Below are 27,570 nucleotides of genomic sequence, written 5' to 3' on the forward strand. Positions count from 1 at the left end.
TGATATAAAATTTATTTGAAAGAGTATTCTGCAGATTGTTGGTTTAGGAAAGCGTTTTCTCTAAAGTTCCCATTGAAAGTTTCTTTAAATTTATCGGGAATTTTCCGCCCCTTTGCCACCCGTTGTAACGCTTAGTCCCACACAACAGAACACTTCCTCCTTTGGGCGCACTTCTGGACGGACTGTCCCGTTGGGCAAAGCAGGCCTCTCGCTGAACTTCTCCGGGCCCCGTTCCAACTGCAGATCTATAACTACTTCATTAATTAGTGCTGCTGTCCCGACCTGGAATGCCCTTAGCCTACCCTCTCCGCTCCACTGTCCCAACTCTCTCTCTAACTCCCCTCCCCCCCCCCCCGTTTGCAGAGGTCCCATCCAGGCTACTGCGGCGGCTTAGGCGTCATCCCTGCTCCGCTCGGCGCCCTCATCCCACCGGTTTTTACTGCCTTAGCCATCATCGCGGACGGCTTTATGAGCTGAGAACAAAAATGATTGCTTTCGAATTCAGATTATATGCTCCTCTGCGCCTCTCCTTCCTGTCTCCCCGCCGCCAGCAAACAGACCATGGCTCCAGCGCCGCTTTGATATATGGCCGCTCCGTTTGTATGTGGTGCGCTGCGAGAAAATGAACATCCGAACTTGACAAGTCGCGTTGCACGTGACATCGGAACATTTGTGAAAGTTTGTACAAAAAAAACAAACAGACAAAATCAGGCACAGGCCCTTGAAGTGCGGCCAAAAACATCTTGTTGAGAGCATTACTGTTTTAATGTTTTAATGTCAGAGTAACCCTTTACGATGCTTTTTCGACTTTTTGTTGAGCGTCGCTTCCAAGTTTTCTAGGAAATCACTTCTATTTAGCCTTTCATTCAACGCCTATTCATTCACAAGATCGACCCAGATGAGATCCAAATACTGTATGGTCATGTGCTTTCTGGGAGACAAACATGCCAACGATATAAACGCAACATACATAGATTTACAAAGCATTCAGCGCCTGTCGTAACCAAGGTAACCAACGGCCATCATCATCTCTTTGACGGAAACGCAGGTACATTTTCTTTTGTTGTATTAGAAAGATGCCCGTTCTCTTTGATGGAAACAGTTCCTTTCCGCGGTACGACACTAACGGCCATGGGAATTGTCAACCGCCATCAACTATTAACGCCTGAGCTTCACAACAGGGGTCGGTGAGTTTGCGTTTGAGGCGGGACGATTTTCATCATCGCCAAAACACCGAGGGCCCGAACTCAACACTGTCGCCTAAAGTGAAGAACTTTTTTCTGCAAACGCCAAAGTTTTGCATCAGTCGTTCCCCAGTCGAGACCCAACGTTACCCTCGGATGACAGGCCCAAATAACCCAAATAAAACCTTTATTTGTCATGTAGCGTTTTCCCACACAGGTTTTTGTTGAACTCGCCGTAGAAATGCCTTTAAAACTGAAATTCCAGGCAGTTTCACGTGGAAAATATTGAAAAAAAAGTTCCCCATAGACTCGCGACCCACTGAAAACGGTTCCGCGACCCACTTTTGGCTCCCGACCCACTAGTTGAGAATCACTGTTTTACATTACATACTGTAGGAGGTGGGATATCACCTGTCAGGGCGTTTTTAAAATACTGACACTATTTCTTGCATGTTTAGAGTACTGTAAAAGGAATTTGATCTCTTATTTGCATAATAATGTTTCTCAAAACCATCTTGAGGGCCAGAGGTTCTGTGCTGGAGGGCCGGATTTGGCCCGTGGGCCTGACGTTGCTTACCTTTGCTTTACAATAATATAACATTAGCTTTTATGTAGAAATCAGGTCTTGCTTCCTCTATTTTGGTAGGTTGTATATCAGGTTTAAAGGCTATTTAACCTCTTAGCCCCCACCCTAACCGAGCACATTTTCTCCAGTTCAACTTTACCCAAATCTTAAAGGAACAGGCCATCGTTTCTCCATACTGAGATGTGTTCTTACCTGAGCTTAGACGAGTTGATATGTACCTGTCCTTGCACCGGTCTTTGTGCCCGTGGAAGAGCGTGGTCGCTTCCAACTTCACCCCCGCTTGGAGCTATAGGAATACATTAGGAGAGGCCAAATGCTAGCAACATCTTTGGTCGTTTTGCGTGACTGAGGGCACGCACAGAGACCAGACATCAAGTTGTCTAAGCTCAGGCAAGAACATATCTCAGTGTGGGAAAATTGTGGCCTGTTCCTTTAAAGCTTCTCAACTGGAGAGCAACAGTGCAACGCCTCATTTGAAAGCTAAGACCTACAAAAGTGATTTTTGTCGTGTTGTCTCCGCGTTTTTGTCACATTTCTGAAGTGATTGTGGGTCATGTGTTTGTTGACTTTTCCATTCCTTTTTTTGTCTCGGTTCCGCCACTTCTTGCCATGTTTTTGTTGCTCTTCTGTGGCTTTTTCATGAGTCACGTTTTCGTCCTTGTTTTCATTGCTATTTTCAGATTCAGATTCATTCAGATTCATTTGTTGGCCATTTGCAGTTTGAAAAACCACATTGGAAAAAAATGTGCAAAGAGCTCAAAGTGCGATATGTAAAACACGTAAAAAGACACAATATAAAAAACAGAACAAACAAACAATGTCACATTAAAAGCCTAAGGGCTAAATATTGTACAATAAAAGTCCACACAGATAAATAAATAGAAGTGCCTTTGTTTAAAGTGCCTTGTTTAAAGTGATCACAGCTTGAGGAAAGAAACTGTTCATATGTCGATCAGTAGAACATATGATGGTGCGATACTTTCTCCCTGAAGGAAGCATCTCAAAAAAGGCCTTAGCCGGGCGGCCTGAGGCGTCATTTGCAAATTGTAAAGCTCGATTCAGTAGTCGAGCAAAGTGCAGCCAGTGGTCCTGCTGGCTGAGCGAACCACTTTGTTCAGAACCTTCTTCTCTTTCAGAGTGAGACCAAACCACACTGTGATACAACTGGTCAGGACACTCTCAATTACACCATAATAAAAGCTCAAAAGAATCCTAGTATTTTGGGTAAACTCTCGAAGCCTGCGTAAAAAGAAGAGGCGCTGTCTCGCTTTCTTAGCAGAGTTCATCGTATGAGAGCTCCAATTCAAGTCACGAGAAAGAGTCGCACCCAAGAATTTACATTTCTCAACAATCTGCACGTCAGAATCTTGGATAGTAACAGGCAACTGATTCGTATTGTGACAAAAATCAATAACAAGTTCACATGTTTTTGAAGCGTTCAAAAGCAGGTTGTTTTCTCTGCTCCACTGAACAACATTCTCCACCTCCTCACGATCATGACATTCATCATTTGAACTGATCAGCCCAATGATGGTCGAATCGTCAGCATATTTGATTTTCACATTTTTATCATGACAGAAGCTTTTAGATTTGGGTAGAAAACGTGCTCAGTTCAGGTGGGGGGTTTAGATGTTAATAAAACTCTAGATCGGACATGACGCTCGTGGCAAACATGGCGGCCATCTCGTCGATCCAACGGCAGAATGTGACACGCACTCATAGTTTGCGATCGCTCGTATTACGTCTAAGTCGAGGTATTTCAGTCATGATGGGTCGTGTTGTCTTAGCCGCGCTTCCATTGTTTTCTCCATTCATTCCCGGGGTTCAGCGGTTAGCATTCCTACTGTCTCTCTCTGACAGAGCTGCTCCGACGGGGCTGCAGTAAAACAAGTCGGGTCTGAACTTTACTCCCCTAATGATTTGAGGCCTGAACACGGTGAGATGTTTGAGGAGATTTAAACACTCTCTGCCTTTTCTTTCCGTCGTCCTGTGGAGTCCGCGGCGTCTCTGTAGCCGATCCGCTGTTTCCGCCGTGGTCGATGCTTTCATTGGACAGCTGTAAACGTAAAAACAAAAATGGTCATCAGATGTTGCCGATCATACACAATAACTAAATCCCCGTCGTCGTTCTTTGCCGCCCGATCCTTGAGTCGTGAGATAAGTTACCTCGGCTCTCTCCGGCAGCGCTTTGCAAAAAAGGACAAATCCGATTTGCATAGACCTCCCGGGGAGAGAAAATATTAATAATCTCCTGTCAGCTCCTGTTTCACCGACTCGAGGTAACAATCCGCTTCACACTTAAACGCACCTTTTAATAAAGCGGCGAAAGAAACCCGCACCCATTTTTCTTCCCCCCCCGCGAAGCAATTTACACATTTCGTAAAAGTTGTTTTGAAGCGGGCGGCTCGATATCCCAAAGAAAAATAATGTCCCGAGATTTGATTATAGACGACACATTTTGTAAATAACAAAACGGCTAAGTGCGGCGCTGTCGGAAGGAAAGCGATGGGAAATTGATTTTTGGAAGCGAAACGTGCGGCGGATGGTAACGATGTTAAGAAGTCAGCGTCGAGCGTATGTACGTGTGGGGATGTTTCGATCCAAAGAGTAACTTTGGGAACTTTGAGCTGTTTCCAATCGGCAAAACCAATCCAAGGTGTATTGGTTTTGGGGGATTTGTGGCTTCGTCATGCGAGTCTTTGGGATTTGTTCATTTCTAAGAGAAGTTTAAAAGTTTGGCACGTTTTTTATGTTTTTGGTCGAGATTCCAGACTGATCACATTGCATGAACTAAAGGTACAAATTATGATTAATATCTCCCAAACTTCAGGAGGAACTGGATTTTACTCTTTGAAATGTGTTGATTGATGAAACTGTGAACGTTTGTGGGATGGGAAGGTCATCACACACTACACGACTTTTCTAGTCGTAAACATATAGAATGAGGGGTCCACACTACACGACTGGATTCAGTGTGATTATAGAACGTCTGGGGGTTCACACTTAATGGCTGAGAATCGTAAGAGCGAACACACTACACGATTCTGACAAACAGCTCATGTTTCTTTGTTTTGTTTGTTTGTTTTGTTTGTTTATACTTTATTGTCCCCATAGGGAAATTTGTCCTCTGCATTTAACCCATCCTTTGATGCCGCTGGGGCCACCCGTGAGGAGCAGTGGTCGACGGCAGTGCCGCGCCCGGGGACCCATTTCCATGATGTGGAGCCAGGCTGATGGTCAGAATCACCTGGCTTGTACATGTTTTAGTGGTAGGGGAAACCGGAGTACCCGGAGCAAACCTACACAGACACAGGGAGAACATGCAAACTCCACACAGAAAGGCGTGGGAATTCAGGTGGGAATTGAACCCGGGACCTTCTAGCTGTGAAGCGGAGGCGCTACCATGCCTCCCCGATGTTTTATAACACGGCGCGTCTGTCCTCTCTACACTGCAAAAAGTCCACTTAAAAAAATAAGAAAAAAATATGCTAAAATAAGAAAAGTAACACTTAAAATAAGCAAAATTATCTGCCAACAGAACAAGAAAATTTTACTTGGTAAGATTATCAAAAATAAGAAAATAATACTAGCCCTGTATGACCCACAGCGATCTTGAAATGAGTATATTTAGACCCAAAATAAGCAATATTGTCTTTTTTCAAGCTATAATGTTTAGAACAATTTTCTTAATATCAGAAATATTCACTTATTTTTGGCCTTTTTAGATTTGATTACTATAAATAAGAAAAATTAGCTTACTAAATAGAACTTGAAATAGGCACAGCTATTCTAAAAACAGGCACATTTCACTCAAATGTAATTTTTTACAAGAAAAATATGCTTAAAATCAGAATTTATTTTAAGACTAAAAACCTTAAAACAAGAGTTATATAATAAAACAAAGAACATTTGAGATATATCTTTCAACTCTTTTATTGTGCAAAATCAGTTTCAAGACCACAGCAAGAAGCAATAGCCAATCTCTCACACATGACTCTATTAACATCATTGAACATAAGGCTGGGCAATTAATCGAAAGTTTCGAAAGTTTCAATCTCTACTTTGGTCAACCTCAATAATCGCATGGGACTTTGTAACAGACAGGTTTAAAGCCATTTCTTTGGTACAAACAGTACCTAGTTTGGGAGTTTGGACAATACAACGGAAGACTTTTGTGCGTAAAAGGAGACTTGATGAAGACGTATCTAATTTTAGGAAACAGCAAGATTTATTAAATTTATCATGAAAAAACAAAACCGAAACAAAAATTGAGATTGATCAATATGGGGAAAATAATAATGATTACTTTTTTTCCTAAATCAACCAGCCCTAATTGAACAGGAGCCACATTTTAGGAGGGACTTACTGCTGCTGAACTACTTAAACTAAAACTGATGTTTCAATGGTCTTATTCATGAAACTTTCTCCATTCAGCCATAGCTTTTTTGTAGGAAGTAGTCATGTCCTTCTCATGGATGGCATCTAACAAAACCTCCGTCTGTAGCACAGACAGGAGGGTACCAATGCACTTGGGGTATGTGAAGTGAAAGGTGTAATAACAGCCAAGGAGATACATCACACTTTCACTGAGGTCTTCTTTGGGGAAAGTAAGCAGAGGAACCGTTCCAATGGCCAGGATGCAGTTTGTCTCACAGACAATCACCACAGGGCTGCCCAAGGGTCTTGATTGAAGGTAAGTGTTGGGGTCCTCTGCTGACTAAAACAAACAAGTAATTAAATCTTCACCCAAATACATAAGTTTGAACAAAGTACATGATAACTGAAACACTCCTTAACAACTGGGACAAACACAAAGACAGAACGTAAACATAACAAAAAAAAATTAAAAATATTCTTACCGTCAAAATGTGAAACAAAGCATCACTTGGGTGTCCCAACCTCTTCGGCAGAGCTACATGCGAAGGGAACATCTGAGGCAGTACTTTCAGGACAGCAAGTGCATTCTTTACTGTTTAAACAATAAGAATACATCATAATCATTTTAGGCCTTTGTGTATGTGGGCAACAGCAGATAAATCATCCTTACCTTGGTCCTGCAATGGTGGCCCTATGAATTTTTTGAACACCCCATAAAACTGCGCCTGGTTAAAAAATCTCAGCCAACGTTTCTTCAGCTCCATTGTGAAGAAGGGGTTTCCTTTATCAAGGATTCGGTGAAGTTCATCGATGATCTAACAGTGAGAGATTTAAAATAATACAAATAAATTAAGAGGCCTTTGCTCTAGTGAAATATACAAGTTAAGTGAGAAAAAAATACTTACATGGCCAAGTTCTTTAAAACATGGATAAGCCTGCAGTATCTTCGTAGGCCTGTCCTGTTCCTTCATCACATCAGAGTCAATGAAAGCCCGTCTAGATTGGAACTCCAGTTCCAACAGCTGAGATACATCTTCCTTGTTTGGTTTGTTCTTAGTTTTGTACATGTCCTGTAGCGTTTTATAGTGTCTTGCTTGGCTCTGTGGGCTCTCTGGGAATAGATAACAAACCAAAATTATACAAAAAGTAAAACAATACAACATGATATAAAAATTAAAATATTTTCCAATAAGCATTTAGTAAATGTAAAAGTAAAGTAAATTCTAACCTACCACTCAAGAGATCCACCTCTTGGGAAGTATTTGCAGATGGAGTTGACTTCTCTAGGATCACAGTTGAGGAAGAGGACGAGGCGACTGATGAGGCAGGTGAAGAGACTGAAGTAGGGGAGGAGAAAGGTTCATCACTCTCTTCGGTGCATATCTCCTGGCTGCTCTGGAATTTTAGGCTTCGACATCTTTTTCTTGATGGGGTTGCTCCTTGCTTCTTTTTTGGAGTTGTCACATTCTGAACCCTTTTCAACAACTGCTTCTTCACCATTTCCTTAAAAAACAAAATAATAAAAACAAAACCATTACCATTGGTAACAGATGAGAAAATCATTCCTTAACAAAATGAGAGACTTACCCATTCGGGTGTACTGGGCGTAGACTTGTCTCGAAGCATTGGGTAGTATTCGACTAGACGTTTAGCCATGGCAGTCAGTTCACGGGGGCCTGGGTACTTAAAATCATCCTCGGACGCTCTTTTGATAGCAATCATGCTTGTAACTGTATTCCTAATAAGTCTACAGCGCAAGTCTTTTGACATGGTGTAGTCATTGTCTTGTCCAGCACGCTGCTTTTCGAAGTAAGCACTTCTTGCTAGTTCTAGTTCTGTGTCAGTGTATATGACATACTCTGGACTAATGAGCCGCACCTTTTTAGTGGCGCCAGAACAATCTTTATGTTTAGGTTTTGGAGAATTGAAGGGTGTTGGAGAGCAGATGTTGCTGTCAGAGGAGGAAGAAAGCAAAGGTGTAGATGGGCTGTCAATACCAGAAGTGTCAAGGACTGGGCAATCTGATTTCTGACTCTGCAACATAAACACAACAGACATTTGGCCTCAGTTCTCATAGTTTGGGGCAAAACATTTCTACAAACAATAAATACAGCTCACCTCCATATCGCCATGAACAAGTTGCCAAATGTGTCTTCTTCGTAAAAAGTTTTCTGGTCCAGGAAACAGGTCTCGCAAATCCTCCTTAGTGAGGCTGGGCAACATGGTCATCTTCACACCAGCAGCTAATAAAAACAGATATTTTCATAAATATGGCAGTTATTACAGTTTAAACTAAATAGTCCAACCAGTCGTATAAGTGTGCAATAACTCTTTTGATTGGAAAAGAAAAAAAATCTGTATACTTGTAGCACACTGACATGAAATAATTCACATTAATGACAAAACCAGGTGACAAATGTCAAGGTTAAACGCAAATTAGAAGTTGAAGTAGTCTGTTAACACACGCTAAGCTAGTTAGCATTTAGCATGTTGCTAAAAGATAATACGGTACACACATTTTACCTTTTAATACTGAGGCTGTTACACTGTCAATCTCTGGATATGTTTCGCTCGCCCCATCTTCATCCATGTTGGCTCTTTAAGATATCCAGCAAACACCAAACTAAAAAGTGGAAAGATAAAAACGATTTTTCTTTTTGAAAATTAACCGCTGCTTCTGTTTCACCGCCGAAAGAAGGGCGCAGCGCTACGTAGTTTGCCGCCAATGTTGACGCATCTATCGGAAGATACCAATTCGCTGAGAGGGGGGAGCGTAAAGTCAATGTTATGTCGCCATTTAATCGCTAATACGATGTTAATTTTGGCCAAGAACACTTTTTTCTTTACATAAAGTATGTTTGGATAATAATATGTGACTGACACTCGCATTACCAGTCTATCATGCGTCAAACGTGTATGTCAATATTTTACGAACCCCTCCCTAAGCTAAGAATGTACTTAACTAGCTTTGGGAAATGCGCGTTCGTTTGGAACTTATTGACATTGAGCTCAAGAAAACAATGGTCTGGCGCTGCTCCATTTGTGCAGTTTTTACCACTTTTTCATTGAAGCTCTTATTGAGCCACATCAACAGACAGCATAGCCGCAGTCCGGACTTTTGGCTGCTATGCGGTATCGACGGGTGCACGGAGGATTACAGGGTTTACAATTCATACTACCATCACATTAAAAGAAGACACCCGCAGTACTTACGTGATGGTATCCAGCCAACTGATGAAGGAACGGGAGGTCAAACGGCGGAGGGGCGAGACGCAGGTGCACAAACATCGGGGGAGAACAGCTCCAGTTTGCCGCTGCTGCAAGTAAGTTGTTTCTTTGAAAGCTAGCGTTAGCTTGTTTTGTTGTGGTAATGAAAAGGGGCGCGATGCACAGTTTGTGTACGAATGTGATTTTGCTGTCGCTGTGTTGTCTTTGACACCTTTTTTCTTCATTCCTCTTCCTTATTTGTGGTCTGTCCATAATCCGACTTAACCTCTTAACCCCCACCTGAACAGAGCACATCATTTCCAGTTTGGCTTACCACAAATCTATATACTTCTTGAAGAAAGTGTTAAAAAAAAAATAACAACAAAAAAACGCAATGAAAAAGCCCCCAAAAAACAAGAAAAGTTGCAACAACAAAAACACAATAGATAAACCACAATAGAATCAACAAAAGCTCAACCAAAAATATGACAAAAAAGTGATGAAAAAAGATCTGTTGTGATCAGTTCTGTCTTTGCTTTCAAATGAGGCTTTACTTGACCTAATAGTCTGTAAGCACCAGTTGAGAAGCTTTAAGACTTGGGTAAAGTCGAACTGGAGAAAATGCACTGGGTTTAGGTGGGGTGTTCTCAAAATCCAAAAACACTGTTCCAATTAAAGTTTTTTGTTTTGTTTTTACATGCATCACACCCCTTCTTTTAGTGTAAAAAGAAAATATTATACTTTTAGAAATGCCATATCTCCCATTTTACTCTTTAAAAAAATATATCACTGACTTAATTAAGAATATTTTATTTGATGCTGTAAACTACTGCAATTTTATTTACTAGTGTTTTTATGTTTTTCAGACCACTACAGAGGACTTTGTACAGCCTGTCTCACCTCCAGCAGAGCAAGATAATATGGATCAACCATTTCAGACGCCTGACTCAAATGAAGAGGAGCCGGACACAGAACAAGATGGAACTATTCCTACTGCAGAAGTATGTCCTTGCATCATAGATGATGGAAAAATGTATATCTCTAGAAACATAAGTCATGTTCTAAAATCATAAATCTACTTGATGCAATACTTTTAAGTGTAGTTCTATCATATTCCTTCTACTTTTATTATTTTTTTGAAATATCAGTTGAGTACAATAATTGGTTACTCTTCTGACATTGAGTAAAAGTATTAATCAAGTGAAACAATGTTTATTTTGACATAGGTTATTGGACCATTTCCGCACTTTCATTTGAAATATTTCTACATTTTCACATTTTGTGTGTAATTTTCAGTGAACTTTGCTTTTACTTTAATACATATTATTCTGCCTAATGTACCAACTTTATATAGTTCTTTGTCTGCATGTACCTAATTAGACTTTTTTTCCCCCCAAGAATCTCAGAAGACATGCCACACTGTTTGTCATCAATACCAGGGCCAAGTCTAACATATCACAGGTAACTGCTGTCAATTGCATTCTGTTGCACTTATATTTTTTAACATAGCACAACCTGATAACAAATATATATTTTATCATTATTCATGTTTCAGAAATCTGTGAACACCATTGTTGCTGGAGTACAGCAGTACCAGTCTTCTCTAATGGACCACCTCAAGAAGCAGATGGAGGATGTGCTAAAGAAACATTCTGGAAATGCCTCCTCAAGTCAACTGGAAAAGGATGCCCTGGATGTATTTGACCGGTTTGTTGATCCATTTGCTGAGGTGGCAACAACCTTTCGACAGGACAGTATCATGAAGAAACAATTTGATTCTTTGGAAGCAGAGGAAATTCCTGTTGGTCAAATCCTGAAAAAAAAAGGTGCAGGCTACGCTATCAAGAGCAAAGTGTTTTACTATGTGCCGTTAGTTGAAAGTCTGGAGCAGTTTCTTTCACATCCCCGGATTTGGTCAATTGTTGAGGTGGGCCCTAAAAAGTGCAATGAAGGACTTGTTTATGACATTATTGATGGTGAGCTGTTGAAGTCACACCCTGTATTTTCTACCAAACCAGATGCACTACAGATCATTCTGTACACTGATGAAATAGAGATTTGCAATCCACTCGGGTCCTGTGCTTCAAAAAACAAACTACTAATGGTGTACTACACATTAGGAAATATAAACCCAAAATACAGATCAAAACTGGCTGCCATTAGGCTACTTGCCATGGCAAAATCTGCAGATCTTCGACAGCCTGGGGTGGACCCCATATTGAACAGAATTAAGAAGGACTTGGACAAGTTGCACAATGGTGTTGAAATTCACACAGCTAATGGAAAAAAAACAGTATATGGTGCGATGGTCTCACTCTGTGGAGATACACTTGCACAGCATGAAATGGCAGGTTTTAAAGAGGGGGTCGGCTTTGCCTTCAGTAAGTGCAGACACTGTGAGTGTTCCTTTCAGGACATGCAATCCCAATTCTGTGAGGATGCATTTACTAAAAGATCTTTGGAGAGGCATGTGAGACAATGTGATGAGATTGAAAAGGCACAAACAGACCTGCTTCGCAACAGTCTAAAAACAACGTATGGAATTAACAGAAGGAGTAAGCTTGTGGAATTTCCCTATTTTGATATCATCCAACAAACACCACAGGACATTATGCATGTGATCCTGGAGGGCATCGCCCCACTTGAAGTAAAATGTGTTTTGAATAATCTCATTCAATCAGGACAGGTGGATCTGGACTCTGTGAATTCCGGTATACTTGGTTTTCCCTACTCCCCTCTAGACGTTAGAGATCGACCCACACCAATATCTGTTAACACATTAATGTCCAATGACAACAAGCTGAAACAGTCATCCGGTCAAATGCTTGTGATGTTACGGATTCTGCCATTTATTTTGCCAAGCTTGGATGTAACTGAAGAGGGTCAACTGATACTGGAGCTGATAGACATTGTACAGATTGCATTTGCTCCACTTCTTTCAATTGCGACCATCTCAAAGTTAAAAGTACTGATTGAAAATCATTTGAAACGTTGGAAAGAGCTCTTTCCTGACCGCAATGTAACACCTAAGCAACATTACATGATTCATTTACCATCTCAGATACGATCACTTGGTCCAATGGTTAGACACATGTGCATGCGTTTTGAGTCAAAGCATGTCTTCTTCAAGCAAAAGGCTACAAAACAAAACTTTAAAAACATCTGCAAGTCTTTGATCAATCAAAACCAAATATATGAAAGCTGTCAAAATGTTGATCCTTCAGTGCACCCTGTTTTCTCAAATGACCGTGAGTTGGGACCTGTTTCGGAGGTTGGCAATATGCAAAGTCTCACCGAAAAGTTGAGAGTATCCTTGGGTCTCAGTGATGTACAGCACGCGGTGTCAGTGAAATGGATTGTCATTAACAGTAACAAATACATAAAACAAAAGTCTTTGGTCTTAGCTAAAGTACATAACCGCACTATCCCACAGTTTGGACAGATCAAAAACATATTTGTTGTCAATAGTTTATGTGTTTGTTTTGAGTATCAGCTATGTCGGACTGTGTGCTTTGACAGACAGCACATGTGTTATAAGGTTGAAGTGCCACATAAGGATCAGGACACTGAGGTGGTGGACGTGGAGAAGTTGGTGGATTACATGCCTTATTACATCTTAAACAATGGAAATCAAACTTATGTACTAATCAAATACTATCTGACAGATGTTATGGAACTGCACTGCAACTGAATGGTTTCTTTCCATATAAATGTGGCTGGCTGTAATATTATTAATGATGTATGAACATGCCCAGCTGGTGATAATGATGTAATGTAAGAGCAGCTTTGATTGTATGCTATGTGGACTAAATAAATTGCTTGGAGAGAATACAGTTTTGTCTTCTGTTTTGATACTCATATTTTTCAATTTGTCTTATTACTAGATTATGCAAAATCTTAAAATAAGAACATTTTACTTATGAAACTCCAGGTGTGGTCCTTTGATTATTGGTCAAACATCTTAAAATGTGTAAAATACTTGATTTAAGCCTAAATGTACTTATTACTAGCTTTTAATACTCAACAACAAGACTATTTCACCTCATAAGATAATTAAGTAATAATTGTCTTAAAACTAGCAAAATTATCTTGCCTGACAATTTCATTTTGAGCAAAAATAACTTCTCAGCAAAAAACAAGACTTTTTTGCCTTAAATTAAGAAATTATATCTTGCCTAGATTTCACTTTTTCCAGTGTACTGCTTCATTTCACCTCTGGCTTCAAAAACTCAAATCCGCAAAGATGTTTGTGTTTGAGTGTGGGAAAACATGTGCGTGTCCCGATTGGTCAACGGTGTCAACAACACCGCAGCGCTAGGCTACTGCTAATACGAAGCCTTCAACTTGGCTATAGTTCTGTCAAATGGAGATAAAAGTCGGCGACGCGAAGAAGCGGGACGTATTTCGGTGGATTTAATAAGAAAAGGAGACGGGCCTCAGACCAGAGATGGAGGAGACAGCAGAGAAAGCGGAGAAAGGCGAGGTGAAGCTGAGCAGTTCGTCTCCAAACTCAGTAAACGCCGCTCAACTCTGTTCGCGGTTGAAATTAGCTTGAAAAGGTGGTTCTCGTGAACTTTTGGTGACAAAGTTGTGCTGTTTCATGCGGGGCCTTGGCCGTGAATCGAGTTGCTTGTGCCGCTGTTTTGACAGAGATGAGAAGGGAGGCGCGGCGGTGTTTTTCTCTTTATTTCACTCTGTCATTGGTCGCCGCTTTCCCGCGTTTCTCCCATGCGTCCAAGAAAATCGAGCTGTTTGAATTAGAGCAAAATCATGCGTAAAAGTCGTGTAGTGTGAGCTGACCTTGAGGCTGCACAGTTGTTGTCTTCGGAGGTTGGATTTTCCGAGGTCCGACCTGTACATTTCATATGGAACAACCTTCCGACATGGAATTCCTTCTCGGAAAGTCGGGCTGGGTCTCTTATGCACAAACACTAGAGAGGGTGCGGAAGTTGGGACTAACTTGCCTGGAAACCGGACTCACTGCTGCACTGGCGATTGAGTCCGGTGAGAAGAACTTAGGGAAGTAACTAACCAATCAGCGAAGGACAAACGTCTGCCGTTGATGCGGTGTTATTAGGGACTATTCAGACAGAATTATGAATCACGAAACTCACCGACTGTCCGTGTGTTTTTGGTCATTTACCGGCTCTCCTTTGTCACTGTGGATTGTTACTGAAGGGGCTTTCGCGAACAAATAAACAAATTGATTGCATGGATCCATTTGAGTTTGGCAGCAGCGGAAAACGAGGGCGCCCTGCCCAGACTGATACCCCTCTGTGTGAAAGAATACAGTGGGGCATCGTTTTGGTCTCGGCAGGCAGGGGACTAACATCAGTGTAAATGAGCCAGAACTGTAGAAGTATTTACGGGGCAGTGGGATCACAATCGTGAAGCATCGTAAAGGAGAACTGAAAAACGTAATCGAAGCAGCGGAGAAGAGAACTGTTGAGCTGGAGCCTTAGGAACACTTCCACAAAGAGGAAGCTCAGGCCTTTGTTGGTTAGTGATAAGTTACTGTGTCAGTGTCACTCAGTCACATGCTCACTCATTTACATCACTATTTATCACTTTAGGTCATGCTGTACGGCCATACCATGTCTGTAGTACAGACATAGATATAATATAATGAAGATGAGTGGGTCTCATTCAGCCCCATTCATTGAAAAAGGTTCCCGAGTCCTGTGTGAACGTTAATGGCCGCCCTGTCTCCTCCTCTGTTCATTAAAAGGGCAAAAAGGCGGGAAGTCCTGCACTCAAAGGGTGGGCGGAGCCTCCACAGAGCTCCAGAGCTTGATTGACAGGCTCTGGAGCCAGTCAATGTACGGAAAATGCTTCCAAATTTCAAACAAAAAAAGGAAAAAGGAAAAACTTTTTGGAGCCAGGCTTTTAAGCCGTTTTTGGGACGTTTGAAGTCCCAATAGAAGTGTCTCTTGGAGTTGCCCCAGGTCACAAGGGGGTGGTATTACAGCAATGTCAGCTCCCCGCCATGAGGACCATACAGAAGCATGTTCCTCGCCCATTGAGTACAACCCTAAGCTTGGTTCCAAAATAAAATATAAAAGCATTATTGTTGCAAGAAAAGAATTACCTTTACAGGGCTTCCATGTCTCCTGTAGAGTAGAGTCAGCCCAGCAGTTATAATCGGAGCTGAAGTACATCCTTTTGTTTACGCATATTAAGTAGACATGTGCTCCGGGTGCGAGTCAAGCCTTCAAAGTAAAACAATAGAACTAAGAAGGTTCTATTGTTTCTATTGTCGCCAATAGGGCTTTAGTCGCATGTGTCTGTGAGGGTTATAACTGCATCTGCTGATCCTGCTGTGGTGTTTAAAGAGACTTCAAATGCTGGGACATGTTCATGTTCCTGCTTGCAGTCGCTCCCCCGTGTTTGCGCCTGCACCACTCGACTCCACATCGACCAGGCATGTAGTCCGTATGAGAGGAATTGTGGAATGCGTTAACAATTGCCCTGTTCATCCATGTCTTAGAAATGCAAAACCCTTGTCCACAACAGCTGTTTCTGAAGTTGCTTTGTTTATCAAGTTTTCTAATAAGAACTAAATACTTCGTGTACACAAACGAAAGAGGCAGAACTCTGATGTGGTCATGAGCGTCACATGTCCGCCGTGAAACCTCGCGCCTCGTCTGTGATGCTCATTTGTGCGTGCTATTCTAGTACATCTCTGCGCCTCACCGTACATGAGGAAAACACACGAGGTCATGTGGTGGAGTGACGCCCCCCCCCGGCTGAACGTGCCCGTGATCGCGCTCCTCCGTACGATCAACAGTTATGACGCACATGAACTCGCCCAAACAGGTCACGTCCAAGGAAACCTCGTCACCTCCAACGATGACCGGGATTAACATCGAAAGATTTACAAACCCGGCGCAAATGACCTTTCACCTCTGTCTAGTTTCGTTTTCACCCAACAGCATCTCACGCAAATCGCCCCGTCGCCTTTCAACCCCGTCGCTAACCGCAGCGTACAGGGAGGGAAAGATCTCGCTCTGGGTCGTATCACTGCTGCATTACTCGCCAGAAACATTCTTTTGGGCGCCTCAGTATTCATGTTTTAGGACGGGTCAGGATTTCCAATTGGCCTGGAGTGCCCTCTGCAGGCCTCAGTGGGAGAGGCGCGTGATAAAACGGTGAAAATAAGCTTTCACTTTAGGCTAACGGCGTGCTTGTAAATTGAAGGCAGTGCGAAGAACACACTTTGAACTGCTCAGCTGGACGGATTAAAGCAGGTATGTCCAAAGTCCAAAAAGCAGATGTCAGACCAATTTTTGTGGCCCTCAGGCTTCTTGTTTTATTGGCACACATCACCAGAGATGGTACTTGTTATTACAATCTTAGTAATTGTGCACAGTAAAAACCTCGAAAAGCAACATTTCTTGGAAGACAGAGCTGGCATTATTGGTTCCGAGCCTAAATAAAGAGGATTTTTGGATACCTTGTTTAGTTTTTGAGGTTCAAAGCTCAGAAAATCAGGCTAGGAATTGTTCAAAGTATTGTTGAGTCCAAGACTGGAAAGTTTGGAGTCTGTGGGTGCGACTAAAGTGGAGAAGTTGTTGTGGAAGAGTGGAATTAAAACCTCATTTTGAGAAAACCGGCTTAAAACCATTTGTAACGTCTGCGCATGTGCCTGTATGTCTCTCCTGTCTTTAGCCGCTGCAATGTCTACAAATGACCATATTTGGATTACTGCATCGTCTCGGTCACCTTCCGTGCTACACGTGGATACCAAACATGTCCATATTTGTGAATGAATACGTGAGGGAAAGACAGGGGAGCGCCGCACTTTCCCCGAACACTTTCGTCTCACTAGTGGATAAAACGTCATAAAATAAGCGCTGCAAAGGGTGAGTTTGGTCTGGTTTGTTTTACTCTGACATTAATAGTTAGACGTTAAGGGAGAAAACTGCCCATAAATGTCAACATTGACCACTGGGTGACAAAGAAGCTGTGATGTTTCTCGTAACTGGGCAGAAATGTTTGAATGAACCTCCTAACGACCACCTGAATCGAGCACATTTATTAAACCTCTTAAGGTACTGAGAGGTTTAATACCCGCTGGAATCAAATTGTATTACTTTTTGATGACATATAGTCTGAAGACCCTTCACAGATATCATCTCAGCCTTTGAGAGTTTCTAATTACGACTATTACACTTGCGTTTTGAATGCCATTAATCCCCCCACCGTACACTCTGCACCACTCCATCCCGCGCTCCCTCCTCCTCTCCGTGCGACTCTCTGCCCGGGTTGTTGTGCATTTAAATTTGTCGAATAATAAATAATTCAGTGATTTAATTCCAAAAGAAATATTTCATACAACAACCCACCTGCACCGCCGCGAGTGCGCTGCCTGACTGACTTGTTTTGAAATTACATCCACAATTGGATTGTGCATTAATCTTCAAAGGGCTGCGGGGTTCATAGCGCGCTTTAAAAATAGATGCGTGTACACACAGCCCATGTGTCTGTTTACGCCGCTGCACGTCGCCATGCATACAACGATCACACCATTGTAGTAAAGTTATTTTAGAGGCTCGATTGGGTGCTGTATTCACCCTTGTAAAACTAATTTGGGACACCTCATCCTTGGTGTTTTTGCAGCATAACGAAGAATAACGTACGCGTCGAAGAAACACCTCCAGAATTTAAAGGGGGGGTATTATGCAAAATGGACTTTTTCAAGCTTTACATCATGTTATTATGTCATTCCCTCATTAAAAACATGCCTGAAGTGTTGCCTTGGCACATTCACATATTTTTGAGTAATCTGTTAAAACTCTGATGGCGGCCATTTTAGGGATAGGTTTGCCTGAGTCCTCCTAGGAACGCCCCCACCTCCTGGAGACGCCCCCCAGCTTTCGTCACCAGCCGAGTAACCAACCACTGCTCCTCAGCAGAACCCCCTCCCCACTGATGCCACAGACAGCGTGTGGAGGGGGCATGTCGGAAAGGCTCAGAGGTTCTTAAAGAGACAGAGGCCTATTTCAAGACATTCACTACAGCCATTTTGAGAGAGACATTTTATACAAGGCAGTTATTTTAATTTACTGCATTTACAGACCAACAGAAGGTTTGGTCATCATTGTAGTGCAGGGGTGTCCAAACGTTTTTCATGGGGGGCCGCATATTGAAGCGTACACGGGGTGAAGGGCCGTAGATCAGTAGTTAGTGCCGCAAAAGCTTCGACTAGCAGAGGTTTAAATTGTGCCCCATACCTCTATTTAAGCTTAAAACCTTCATGCCAGCTCTGACTCACAATATAATGTTAGTGGTTCGGTTAGAATTGCATAGAATTATTACATTTCAAATAAAAAGATTAGGGCTGTCAACATTAATCGCGATTAATCAAATTAATCGCAAAAATAATTAATTGCGATTAATTAAATTAATCACGATTAATTTAATCATCCTATTTCAACAAAAAAATATATATATTTTGTCCTTATATTCTATTTCATGAACCTCAAATTTGCAGTTTCTGTCCTAAAGGTTCAGCACAAAAGAAAATGTCTCTAAAAAGTGAGTTATCAATCCCGGGATCTTCAGAAATGGCTGAAGATCCTGGTTCTCAGCTGTTGGGCTTCTCACATAAATATGAAACTGTGGATTTGGTCAATGAAGTGTGCAATCAGTAATCACATGCTTTAAATGTAAGTGTTTTATGTTGGATAAAACATAAAAACATAAAAAATGAATGTAATTATTAGAAAAAAATTAACTGCGATTAGTCACGATTAATCGCATTTCACAAGTGCGATTAATCTATTGACAGCCTTAAAAAAGATCCATCTCTGGTGATGTGTACCGATACAGCAAGAGGCCCAGGGCCACCATAAATTGGTCTGAGGGCCGCATTTGGCCCCCGGGCCGCACTTTGGACACCCCTTTTGTAGCGTGCTGTAGACTCGTGCTATGTGATTGAAAAAAGCATAATACCCCCTCTTTAAAGGGAGACATCGATTTGGAAGCCGCATTCCTGCGTGTGGCGTTTACCGGAGTGTGGGCTGGCGTCCTGAGGCCCCCGCACACACATTTGTTTTCACGCCGAAGCCCTTCGCGCTGCGTTCTCTCAGCGGGAATGCGCCGACGACGGTTTCCGGAGCATATTGCATTACTTTGCTGCCACGTTGCCTTTGTGTCTTTGCCTGTCAGCGGCTGAAGAGACCCGATTGTGGGCAAAGTATCGGGAGGAATTGCATATTGAAAAGCGCGGGGTCCTGGCAGAGCGAGGCGCGCGGGCTGCCAAAAAAACAACACAATGGTAATGGCTTGTCATATTTAGTGAAATGATGTCGCGAGCACAAACGGCGCATTAAAGCCGCCTCTAAACTGTTTTGGATGGACGTTTGATTTGTGCGGGAACGACGCGCCGCTGGCACACGGCCGTGACGCGCTGTCCTCACTCCCCCAGGGAATTCGGGGCTTTTAATGTGTCACTTTTTCCCGATATTTAAAGAAATATTTGTCACCTGCTGTCATCCAGTCAGATCCTTTCATTTCAATTGTGGCAGCTGTGATTAGTTTATTCAGTGGCGTCAACGAAAAGGACAAAAACCACTGTCTCTTCACTGTGGTAAATGAACACCGACTTCTTACTATGGTGAAGTGTCTTGTAGAGTCAGATCTGTCTCTTCCTTTGCATTTGAACTCTTTTCAGAGCGTAGTCCGTCCCAGAAACTCCTTGTCGGGCCTCCTTCTTGCCCCAAGTTTGAGACTTTCCAGTTTTTTGTGGTTTATCTTTGTGGAACTATCTCGGGGTCTTGTTCACGAGTGAGGGACGGATGGAGCGTGAGATGGACAGACGGATCGGTGCGGCGTCAGCAGTGATGCGGTCGCTGTATCGGTCTGTCGTGGTGAAGAGGGAGCTGAGTCGGGGCAAAGCTCTCGATTTACCGATCGATCTACGTTCCCACCCTCACCTATGGTCATGAGATTTGGGGAATGCTGAAAGGGCCGAAATGAGCTTCCTTTGCAGGGTGGCTGGGCGCACCCTTCGAGATCGGGTGAGGAGCTCAGTTACCCGGGAGGAGCTCGGAGTAGAGTCGCTGCTCCTTCACGTCGTAAGGAGTCAGCTGAGGTGGCTAGGGCATCTGTTTCGGATGCCTCCTGGTCGCCTCCCGCGGGAGGTGTTCCAGGCATGTCCTATTGGGAGGAGACCTCGTGGAAGACCCAGGGCACGCTTGTGGGACTATGTCTCCGAGCTGGCTGGGTGTTGACTCCGGGTTCCCCCAAGAACAGCTGGAGGAGGTGTGTGTGGATCGGGAAGTCTGGGCATCTCTGCTGAGAGTGCTGCCTCCGTGACCTGGCCCCGGATAAAGCGGAAGAAAATGGATGGATGGATGGATGGATGGATGGAACTTCAGATTTTTACAGCTGGACTGGACTTAGTGCCCAACCATAGACATAATAATTAATAGACTCCATCTCCTCACTCCTCCCCATTTACCATAATGACCACGTTCGAGGGGGAAATCATGGCGGCTTTACAGACTCTTCCTACTCTGCTGTGACGGAGCGTGTTCCTAATAAGGGCATCTTCACTGTAGACCCGGCCCTCGCTACTATATTAGTCATCGATTAATCGTTTTCTGGTGAACACAGACTTAAATAGGGCAGACATGACATGAACATTTTGTATTTTTGATGAGAAACTACTCTGTTTTTAAAGTCTGGGCATGCAGTGTTTTGTACATGGTCAATTTCATAAATATCTGTTTGTTTCTCATCCAAAGCAGAATCAGCACTAAGAGCCTACAAACATCCACTTTATGTTTACTCCATCGACACGTCCTCAAGCGGCACCACTTTAGCTTTACAAGGGAAAAAGTTTGAAAAAATACAATACAATAAATCTGCAGATTAATTGTATTGCCAATTTTCTTGTATTTAATATTATTTATCGTTAGTTGAAGTCCTACTGTCCAGCAAAGGATGACTATTCCTAACTATTCAACTATTTTTTATCCCCATATGGGTGACGTCCGAATGGCCTCTATGGTCAACGCTGGCCTTCTTCTCCTATGAGGGATGAACAGGTTTTTACACAAATGAAGAAACGCTACAAACACTATGTTGGATTGAACCACTGGATGAAATGTCCCTGTTCATAACGGCAAGTTTGTTTGTCTTGAAACTGATGGCTAACAGACACAAAACATTAGAACGAGCCTGCACAAAAAAAGAATCATCCCGTCTTGAGGAAAAAACTTCAGGAAACCAGGAAGAACTCATGTGCCAGTATTGTTTTTTGCTCATTGTATGTGGCACAGTTACTACGTACATCACCATAGGCCTGCTCATTAATCGTCAGTTTTATTCCAGCCACAAACTGTAAATTCCGTCGTAGTATATGGCTCATTTGGTTCTAAACATTTTACTAAATATTCCAACTGCCAAGCCACAACACTATTTGATAAAGCGTCTCACTGTGCATTCACATATTTAAAGTGCCTTAGACCTTAACTGCTCGGTGCACCGGCGGATTATTCCCGCGCGTCTTTTAGCCTCAGAGGAATTCTCTCTTACCGCTACAATGGCACATCAGCGACGCAATTTGTGTCTCCTGCACAAGTCCCCTCCATTAAAGCGCTCCCATCCGCCGGCTGATGACAAAGGCGGTAACCGAGAGGCAATCTCGCTCTCCCCGTGTCTTCCACCGCAATCTCACGAGGCTGCGTACCCGCCGCTCCACAGCCCAGAGTGTGGAAATGCTTTTTTTTTTATATTCAGTGGAGCAATTTGTGCAAATGGCATGCGTAATATTGGGCCCATAGACTCCCAGGTGAGCGACTGAAAGGAGTAGCTCTTCTTCACGGCCCTGATGTGTCTGAGGGGAACCCCGGGCAAATGGGAAATAGGCGGATGGAGTGAGCCGTCATTGGGTTAAGGACATTGGTGTGGGCTGCAGGGCAGAGGGGTTTGTAAAGACATACAGTGGAAGGCCAGTACCGAAAATGATACGTGGAATGGATGCCTAGCACTAAGACTGAGAATAGGGTCCAATAGAGAATAGGGTGAGAATTGCTCCAGTGGCACATAATTATGGGTCAAACGCAAAGGACGAGCATAAATTGGTTTGGGCCCAAGTTCTGGTCCTCCCACCACAAGGGGTCGCTACAGCAATCCTGTCATATCACATCACGTACCTCTGGGTTATAAGAGATTATACATAGACTCACTCTGATAGGACACTCTTTTCACATCAAATATTTGACCTTTCAGCCTAGATCGAGACTAAATTGGGACTAAACTGGATCTAAAAAGGGTCTGAAATAGACCTAAAAGGGACTAAAGGATGTCCAGTGACGATCTAAAACAGATTTGAAGGAAAAAAGAAATGTCTTATAAGGCAGAGCAAGAGCGTTGTTGTACTTTTGAAATATTTAAAAGATTGAAAAATGTCACAATACATCAAAGTCTTCAAGCAATCACAAATATATCCAAAGACACTCGCCTTATGTGGACTAATGAGAAATAAAACAGGAAAGGTCCTGGTTTTCTGCTGTTTCTGCTCGATGGCACACTGAGGGCTGATGAGCACTTCTCTTTTGAAATCAAAACTGTTCAGAGCAATCTGATTGGCTCATTCTGCACATGTGACATATGACCTAAACCAATCCTGGGTAACATGAGTTAAAGCTTAGTTTTGTCAGTTACGGTTACTAGACAGTCAGGCTTCTGTTACAGGGAGGCAGTAGAGGACACTGGGGAGGTTAGTGAGAGTTACTAAAAGCAAGCAAGTAAAGCCAATGTTGAGTCTTTATTATTCAAAACTGGCAAATCCTAGTAAATGGGGCAGAATCTTATCATAATACTTTAGAATGAGCATGAGCATAACAGGACCACAAACATTCCTTACTGGCATCATGTTAAGTTGGTTAATAATGTTTCTGGAACTGAGCAATTGTTCACAATTTTCTCTTGAAAATGTACTTCTTACATGGAGCTGAGGGTAACTGCAGAAGATTTAAGGTCTCCTAGTAATTATAACACTTAGTGTCATGTTATGACCGTAATCATAATTTACAGTGCAGTTTAAAGATCTGTCTGGCGCAGTCGTGGTCTGTACTGGCCTGTCTAGAGACTGTCTATGCTCATTCAGGGGCCATTGTGGGACATTTCCAGATCATTACTTTCCACTCTCTGGTAATTCGGACGCCATTACAAGACAGTAAATGGAGTCACCGCTCTGCAGTTAACTATAAGATATAGGCCTCGATTTTACGTTTCTAAAATCAGACTAGAATGCAATCATACATGGCGCAGTATGTGGGCTGGACAGACTCCCATGGCGATGTCATGCACAGCCGTGGTCCCTATGCTCCATCAGAAGAGAGCAAAGAGGAAGTCAGTGCACCTTTTTTTCTCAGGCGACTGGCGAAAGGACTGACGCACCATTGTTTGTACGCAAGATGCCAACTCTGTCTTGAGCAATGCTGTTGTTGCGCCGGGCAGGAGATCAGACCCGCAGCGTCGGCGTTTGGACCCAGCCCAGACCACGGGGGACTGGCGTCTTGCCGTTCCCGGATGAACGCTCGCACTGTTACTGCCTCGCACAGTCTTTCAATGAAGTTATAGTTTCTTTTAAATAGAGTATTAGCCTAGGGGAGCAGATAGGGGAGAGCTAAGCCTGGCAAGATAATGGAACCGCATTTGTCACATTCTTTTATTTGCTTTTAGGAAAGTGAAAGCCCCATTTTATTCTATTCTTATCGGGGATTATGTATAGTCATGGGTCTGAGGCCTGATGTGGAAATGCTCTGAATATACAGCTATTTGAGCTCTATCTCAGCTTTGCATTTATCATTGGCAGTAGGTGTGAGGCGTGAGGAGGAAACATTGCTGGTTAAAAATCCAAAAAGAAGTAGAGTATAAGTCAGGGCGGGAGAGCAAATACTTTTAGGAATAATAATGTGAAATGTCTTCTACTTTCTAAAAATAAACCACGGAACCACAGATGATTTTTTTCAAGATAAATGAACATCAAATTAATTAACCTCTTACCACCCGCCTAAACCAAGTGCATTCTGTCCTCTTTGGCTGTTATATAGGCCTGTGTAACACCTCATTTGAAAGCTAAGACCCACAAAACAGATCTTTTTCCTTGCGTTGTTGCTGTGTTGTGTCTCCTTTTTTATGTTTTTGTTGAATTTTTGTTGAATTTTTGGTTGAGTTTTTTGGTTGAGTTTTTGGTCACTTTTTGTTGAATTTTTGTCACATTTTTGCTGAATTTTTTGTCACGTTTTTGTTGAATCTTTTTCACATTTTTGCTGAATTTTTTGTCACGTTTTTGATGAATTTTTGTCATTTTTTTGTTGAATTTTTGTCACGTTTTTGATGAATTTTTGTCACGTTTTTGTTGAATTTTTGTCAAGTTTTTGATGAATTTTAGTCATTTTTTTGTTGAATTTTTGTCAAGTTTTTGATGAATTTTTGTCATTTTTTTGTTGAATTTTTGTTGAATTTTTGATTATTTTTTTGTCATTTTTTGTTGAATTTTTGTTGAATTTTCGGGTGAGTTTTTTGTCACTTTTTGCTGAATTTTTGTCACGTTTTGGTGAATTTTTGTCACATTTTTGTTGAATTTTTGTCACGTTTTTGATGATTTTTTTGTCATTTTTTGTTGAATTTTTGTTGAATTTTTCGGGTGAGTTTTTTGTCACTTTTTGGTGAATTTTTGTCACTTTTTGTTGAATTTTTGTCACATTTTTGTTGAATTTTTGTCACGTTTTTGTTGAATTTTTGTCACGTTTTTGTTGAATTTTTGTCACGTTTTTGTTGAATTTTTGTTGAATTTTTGTTGCGTTTACATCCTTGTTTTCTTCTCATTTTTTGTGGCTGTTGTGGTGCTTTTTTCCCAAGCAGCTTTTTGATTAGAGTAAAGCCAAACTGGAGTAAATGTGATCCGTTCAGGTGTGAGTTAAGAGGTTAAACTTCAGCGTCAACGTTTAGTTACTCACACTAGAAAGAATAACCCAATGTTTTACTCAGGTAAGAGTATACCGCTGGTGACAGTTACCTGAAAAATACTCCTTGAGTAAGTGTGACTGAATGGTACTAAATGAACACTGTATTGAAGGCCTTGGCGGGATTTGTGGACCGCGGACGCAGCAGCGAAGCCTCACCATTGGGTCTCGCGGCACCGCCATTGATCAGAAGCCCACTGCTCTGCGCTTTCATCAATGTTAATCCAACTCCCAGGGACTAAAAATCCACTGCCTGCCACTGTGCATCAGAATACTCATCCGTCAGCGGGCCACGGGGGCCAAAGTTCACCGGACAGGCTCCAAGGACTCCACCGTAACTCCAGAATCCATCAGAACTCTGGAGGTTCAACTTTGGTTTTACACAAGGTGGATGATCTTCCTTTCCTTTCCTAACTTCCTGTTTGCCAGTGTGTAGACAAAATGCTACTTCCTGTTTGCATATTAACTGTTTTCAAACATGACCATATATGGGCGAATCCAGAGATGCCGTCTGTCTATGCACGTGTGTCATTTTGATTCACACCAGTGTCAAAACAAAACAGACGAGCCCTTGATATGGGCTTCCTGTTTTTTCAGGGTGGATTTATTGTAATTAAAGCCATGTCGATTACCGTGTGTTGTTGCCTGGTGTTCTTTCAATTTCTGCTTTTTCACGCAAAATTGTTCCTTCTTTGGTCCTCAACCTGACATTTTGAAGAGCTGGCTTGTTGGCTAAAAGCTAAAAGGGAAGGACGATCCATTCGACACATCACGGCAACTAGATGAAAAATATAATAAATATGAAGTCATGCTGTTCGGTCAAATGCCATAGAGATCCCACTGCCCAAAAATAGTCACTTGCCCTATATAGGGTTAACCTCTTAACTCCCGCCTGAACCGAGAGCATTTTCTCCAGTTCAGCTTTGCCCAAATCCTGTAGGCCAGTGTAGCACCTCATTTGAAAGCTAAGACCTACAAAACTAAATTGATCTTTTTCCTCACATCATCAGATTTTTTATCATCACTTTTTTTGTTGGGCAGTCATCTCATTTTTGTCAAATGTTCGTGACTTTTTTGTCACTTTTTCGTCAAATGTTTCGATTTTGTTTGTCCATTTTTTGTGGATTTTTTGTCACTTTTTCGTCAAATTATTCGCATTTTTTTGTCAAATTCACTTTTTCGTCCATTTTTCCCTCACTTTTTTGTCAAATTTTGTCATTTTTTTGTACATTTTTTGTACATTTTTTGTCACTTTTTTGTCACTTTTTTGTCAAATTTTTCGATTTTTTTTTGGTCACTTTTTTGTCACTTTTTGTCACTTTTTCGTCAAATTCTTCGCATTTTTTTGTCAAATTCTTATCACTTTTTGGTCCATTTTTTGTCACTTTTTGGTCCATTTTTTCTCACTTCTTTGTCAAATTTTGTCATTTTTTGTACATTTTTTGTACATTTTTTGTCACTTTTTCATCCATTTTTTCTCATTTTTTTCACATTTCCATCATTGTTTTCCTCTCAGTTTTGTTGCTATTTTCACACCTTTTTTTCCAGAAGCTTTTGGATTGGGGTAAAGCTGGAGAAAATGTGCTCAGTTCAGGTGGGAGTTAAAGTTAAAGAGTTAGAGTATAATAATTGGCAAGACACTTTCAATAGACAAATCCATAATTGTATTGGTGGATAAAACACAGCTAACACTGCGACCATGTGGACGTGTTCATTACTTTATGGAGGTTTTTACCACGTTGCAATGTCGTGTTTCAAGCCGCTCGCGCATCTTGGAGTAATCTGTGGATCTCCCTCAGTGACTATTTCGAGCAGCGTGAAAGGTACGTAAATCCCTCGCCACAACTTTACAACACCACATTTTCGTTCTTGAAACAGCAGCGCAGCAAAGGGGAGCAAGAGGAGGGGGGGATATTTTGCTTCAGCAGTTTCAGATCAGTGTCGCATTTTGACTGCCCAGTGATACAGATGGAGATGGCGTCAGACCCCCTCCTGTACAAAGCGTTCCAAACAAATCTGTAGATCTGACTAAAACAACCCTTTGACAAATGGACTCGTCAGTCACCGGGAAGCTGCGTTTTCTCACCGTCGCGTTTCAGTGCAAAGCCGGCGCTTCGTGTCGATCATTCCTCACTCTTTCAAACCCCCCCCTCCCCCCCCGACGCCTTTCAGACTGGCAGCTTCGGCGGATGATGCATTTGTGGCCTGATAATGTAGTGTTTACCCCCCACCC

The 27,570-nt window shown here is 42.1% G+C and overlaps 2 protein-coding genes and 1 long non-coding RNA gene across 4 annotated transcripts in view; 2 read left to right on the forward strand and 1 right to left on the reverse strand.

Annotated features, from left to right (window-relative positions):
• Positions 1-27,570, forward strand: part of fstl4 (follistatin-like 4) — a gene marked incomplete at its 5' end in the record, with an annotated part of 455,018 nt that overhangs the window by 57,949 nt on the left and 369,499 nt on the right. The gene's annotated exons all lie outside the window — the stretch shown is intronic.
• On the reverse strand, positions 6,144-9,735 carry LOC306970472 (uncharacterized protein). 2 transcript variants are annotated; one of them, XM_079566453.1, is made up of 9 exons: positions 9,361-9,735; positions 8,671-8,742; positions 8,266-8,390; positions 7,735-8,181; positions 7,380-7,650; positions 7,053-7,258; positions 6,818-6,962; positions 6,630-6,739; positions 6,144-6,487 (listed from the first exon to the last, which is right to left on the reverse strand). In XM_079566453.1, exons 2-9 carry the CDS (start codon positions 8,735-8,737, stop codon positions 6,179-6,181), a joined length of 1,680 nt encoding a protein of 559 aa, XP_079422579.1. In that variant the 5' UTR covers positions 8,738-8,742; positions 9,361-9,735; the 3' UTR covers positions 6,144-6,178. The 2 variants fall into 2 exon arrangements, with proteins under 2 accessions (XP_079422579.1, XP_079422578.1); XM_079566452.1 differs by having other exon boundaries at positions 6,345-6,739; positions 8,671-8,744.
• On the forward strand, positions 8,861-12,793 carry LOC306970473. The gene is made up of 4 exons (XR_013793399.1): positions 8,861-9,470; positions 10,221-10,355; positions 10,753-10,815; positions 10,910-12,793. It is a non-coding gene; the product is annotated as an uncharacterized lncRNA (long non-coding RNA).

This window comes from Gobius niger (assembly GCF_951799975.1).
Source record: "Gobius niger genome assembly, chromosome: 11".
In the NCBI taxonomy this organism is placed as follows: Eukaryota; Metazoa; Chordata; class Actinopteri; order Gobiiformes; family Gobiidae; genus Gobius; species Gobius niger.

Excerpts from the sequence above, each read along its gene's own strand:
- LOC306970472 (XM_079566452.1), bottom strand. The coding sequence starts at position 9,599 with ATGAAGAAAAAAGGTGTCAAAGACAACACAGCGACAGCAAAATCACAT. Across the intron at positions 8,745-9,360 it reads AGTTGGCTGGATACCATCAC|AGCCAACATGGATGAAGATG; the intron begins GTAAGTACTGCG and ends GATATCTTAAAG. Across the intron at positions 8,391-8,670 it reads AACAGCCTCAGTATTAAAAG|CTGCTGGTGTGAAGATGACC; the intron begins GTAAAATGTGTG and ends TGTTTTTATTAG.